This window comes from Sinocyclocheilus anshuiensis, unplaced genomic scaffold (genome assembly GCF_001515605.1).
Source record: "Sinocyclocheilus anshuiensis isolate Anshui unplaced genomic scaffold, SAMN03320099.WGS_v1.1 scaffold1543, whole genome shotgun sequence".
Classification (NCBI taxonomy): domain Eukaryota; kingdom Metazoa; phylum Chordata; class Actinopteri; order Cypriniformes; family Cyprinidae; genus Sinocyclocheilus; species Sinocyclocheilus anshuiensis.
The window spans coordinates 940,678-944,472 of record NW_015551074.1 but is presented as its reverse complement, the minus strand read 5'-3'; the positions used below and the strand labels follow the sequence as shown (position 1 = coordinate 944,472).

At 33.8% G+C, this 3,795-nt stretch overlaps 1 protein-coding gene across 1 annotated transcript in view; it reads right to left on the bottom strand.

The window, feature by feature from the left end:
- Positions 1–3,795, bottom strand: part of LOC107662238 (F-box only protein 7-like) — an 8,940-nt gene that overhangs the window by 2,362 nt on the left and 2,783 nt on the right. Inside the window, exons 4-7 of the mRNA XM_016452179.1 lie at positions 2,984–3,214; positions 1,411–1,555; positions 1,244–1,327; positions 237–399 (exon numbers count right to left, since the gene is read on the bottom strand). Coding sequence (XP_016307665.1) covers positions 237–399; positions 1,244–1,327; positions 1,411–1,555; positions 2,984–3,214 — 623 coding nt within the window. The remainder of the gene's footprint in view (positions 1–236; positions 400–1,243; positions 1,328–1,410; positions 1,556–2,983; positions 3,215–3,795) is intronic.

Genomic DNA, 3,795 nt, shown 5'->3' with positions numbered 1-3,795 from the left:
GTGTGAGTGCGTGTGTGTGTGTGTGTGTGAGTGTGTGTGTGTGTGAGTGAGTGTGTGTCAGTGTGTGTGTGTGAGTGTGTGTGTGTGAGTGTGTGAGTGTATGTGTGAGTGTGTATGTAAGTGTGTGTGTGTGTGTGTGTGTGTGTGTGTGTGTGAGTGTATGTACACACACACACACACACTCTCACACACACACACACACACACACACACACACACACTCACTCACTCACTCACTCAGTAAACCCTCTGTATGACACACGTGATGCTAGCACTGAGAGAGAGCAATAATCATGATGATCACCCTGTCTGGCGGCGGCCATGAGCGGATACACCAGCTGATCTTTAAAGAGACGAGACAGTCTGCGTAAGTCTGTGTAGACGACGCCTGCGCAGCCACCTGCAGAAACATACAAAACCTGCTGAAGTGCTCAGCGTGAAAACTACAGAGGATGTGAGATCTGGACAATTACTATAGAAAAGAACAAATGTGCGCCTGGAGTCGCTGGGGTATATTTGTAGTAATAGCCAACAATACATTGTATGGGTCAAAATTATAGATTTTTCTTTTATGCCAAAAATCATTAGGATATTAAGTAAAGATCATGTTCCATGAACATATTTTGTAAATTTCCTACCGTAAATATATCAAAACTTAATTTTTGATTAGTAATATGCATTGCTAAGAACTTAATTTGAACAACTTTAAAGATGATTTTCTCAATATTTAGATTTTTTTGCTCCCTCAGATTCCAGTTTTTCAAATAGTTGTATCTCAGCCACATATTGTTCTATCCTAACAAACCATACATCAATGGAAAGATTATTTATTCAGCTTTCGGATGATGCATAAATCTCAATTTTGAAAAATTGAAACCCTTATGACTGGTTTTGTGCTCCAGGGTCACATATAGTTTTTAGAAATGTACTTTTTTATTAATATAACTGTTAATATAAGTTGTGTTCACATGAGTGTTATTTCAGTATCTATTGATATACTATTATAGTTTTTGTTAATATTTTTATATTTTCAGTTTTCACTTTAATTTTAAAGTTTTAATTATTTGTGTACGTGTTTTCTTTTAATTAAAATTTTTCTCTAGAAGAAAAGATCTGTCGCTACTTCCATTTCATCATGACTTTGAGGATCAGCATTATTTTCAGTGATTAATATACTGTAGGTAATACAGCTCACTCATACTCATGCAATGTAAATATAATATGTGATGCATATTTAAAATTACCTGCCCAATCAGCCGTCACATAATCATCTGGTTTCAGCACCAGCTTGCGTGAATTCTCCATAATCTTGTCCATCTTAAGAACAGCTGTTTCACAACAAATAACCAATTAATCAAATCAAATGAAGGAAGGAAGACTAATAACAGCTGCCGTGTGCAGATTAACACACCATTAATGACGAGCGTTTGGCCCATCGTCACGGCGACCGCTGACACCAGGCTGCTCTCCAGAAGTGGGTGGGAATACTGAAGTCTGAACACGCCTCCTGCTGCCTGCCAGCCAATCGGCATCTCGCCCGAGTTCACATTACAACCCTGAGAGAGAGAATAACCAATGTCAGACTCTGTGAGCAATTATGCATAAAAGTGTGTCATCGTTTGGATATTCAGATCAGGGATGTGAATGATTAATTGATGATTGATTAATTTTTGATTATTTATCTTTTTTTGATTTTAATATGACTCTCAGACTGTTAATATGTTGATACGTTCAAACTTAAAAACAGTTAAAAACACCTGTGTTTTACACACATTTTGTTAGAATTTGGTAATTAATATCGCATGCATGCATTAAAGTCAACTTTATGTGTAAGTTCACAGTGTTATAAAGTTATAGTTTTAATGTAAAGTGCAAAGTCAGAAGAAATGTTGGAAATGTTGTTCAATCCATTAAACAAAAACAAAAAGCTTGTCATTTCAGTTTCTTTTTGTGTTGTTTTGTTATTGTTGATTATTAATTAATGCCATGAAATCTGTTTTATTCATTCCCAAATTCTGTGCTTTTCATTCTAATTTTAAAATTACATTTTAATATTCAAAAAGAATGTCCTATAGAGTTCTTGCTGTATTTTCTATATACACAATAATACAATAATAATAGCAAACATTAATCAATTTAAATGCTATTAACATTTATAAATGGATAAAACTACAATTAAGAATATATTTCTGTAAAATTCATATTCTGTGTTGTTCTAATTTTTTAATAATCAAAAATAATGTCTAATCAGTTGAATTCATAAAACTTTAACAACTGAATTGATCAAATTTTAACAACAGTAGTGGCCAACTACTTTTTTATTTCTTGCGGATAAAAAAAAAATCTGTATTATTATTATTATACAATACCAAGTATTAATCCATTAAAATTATTATTTATGAATGGATGAAACCACAATTACAGGTATTTATTAAGTATATATTTATGTAAAATTCATATTTACATTGCAGTCAAAAATGTGGTAATACTATGCTGTGTTTTTCATATAATAATCAAAAAGAATGCCTAATTAACTGTATTCATAGAACTTTAACAATTAAATAAATAAATAAATTGTTCAAATTTTAACAATAGCTGGCCAAATCTTTCTTGGAAAAAAGAGAAAGATTCTGTATTTTATATATACACTATTACATTAATAATACCAAACATTCATCTATTAAAATGCTTTTTTATAAATGGATAAAACTACAATTATAGTTAAGTTATATATTTTTGTAAAATGCATATTTACACTGCAAAATTTGAAGTATATTTTAAATATCTGTATGTCAATGATTCATCAATTATTTGGTTGTTCATTTGAATTAAAATCTCTGTTATGATTATGATAATCTCTAAAAATTTAGATTTGTTTGTTGGCCTGCAATATCAAATACCAAAGTAAGAGCATTAATTCTGTTAATTAATAACATGAATGGAGTGTGTGAGGGGTCAGCAGAGGTCATGGCGTGAACTCTGACCTGTGGCAGGAAGCCGGTCTCCAGCAGCAGCAGATGCAGCGCCAGCATCAGACAATCGGACGGGTTTCTGCAGCTGGACGAGTCCAGCAGGCGCTCCAGCGTGTGAGGAATCACTCCATCCTCCGTCTCACAGCACAGCAGCGGCGGAGACACACCCTCCTCATCCTCCATCCACTCCTCCATCCCAGAATCCCTCACACTGCTGCTGTCTGCTCCACCGCCGGGTTCAGCCTGAGACAAGACGAAGACAAAAGCTTTGAGGACTCTCTCTCTCACACACACACGCTCACGCACGCACACGCACACAGACACACAGGTTTGTTTTTGTGAAAAGTGGGGACATCCCATAGGCGTAATGGTTTTTATACTTTACAGACCGTATATTCCACACACACACACACACACTCACACACACTCACACACACACTCACACACACACTCACATACACACTCACACACACAAACACTCACAAACACACACTCACAAATAAACATGCTGACTCACGGCATCAGGCTCATTTCAGTTTCTTTTCTTTGGTTCTTGTTGCTTATAATATAATGCTAGCAGTGCAGTTTTAGGGCCATATGAAACCAAATTGTGTGATTACTGTATTAATTTTTTTATTAAATTTAAATGATCAAAAATGATGTATTAAATGTAATTCATAAATCTTTATCAATTTAATAATTTATAAATATTATAATTTTTTAACAATAATAGTGAAATATAAAATGCATTTTATTTAATAAATTACTTTTTTTTTTTTTTTTTATTCTGTGCTGTCTGTGAAAATTTTTCTGGGTTCTGTATT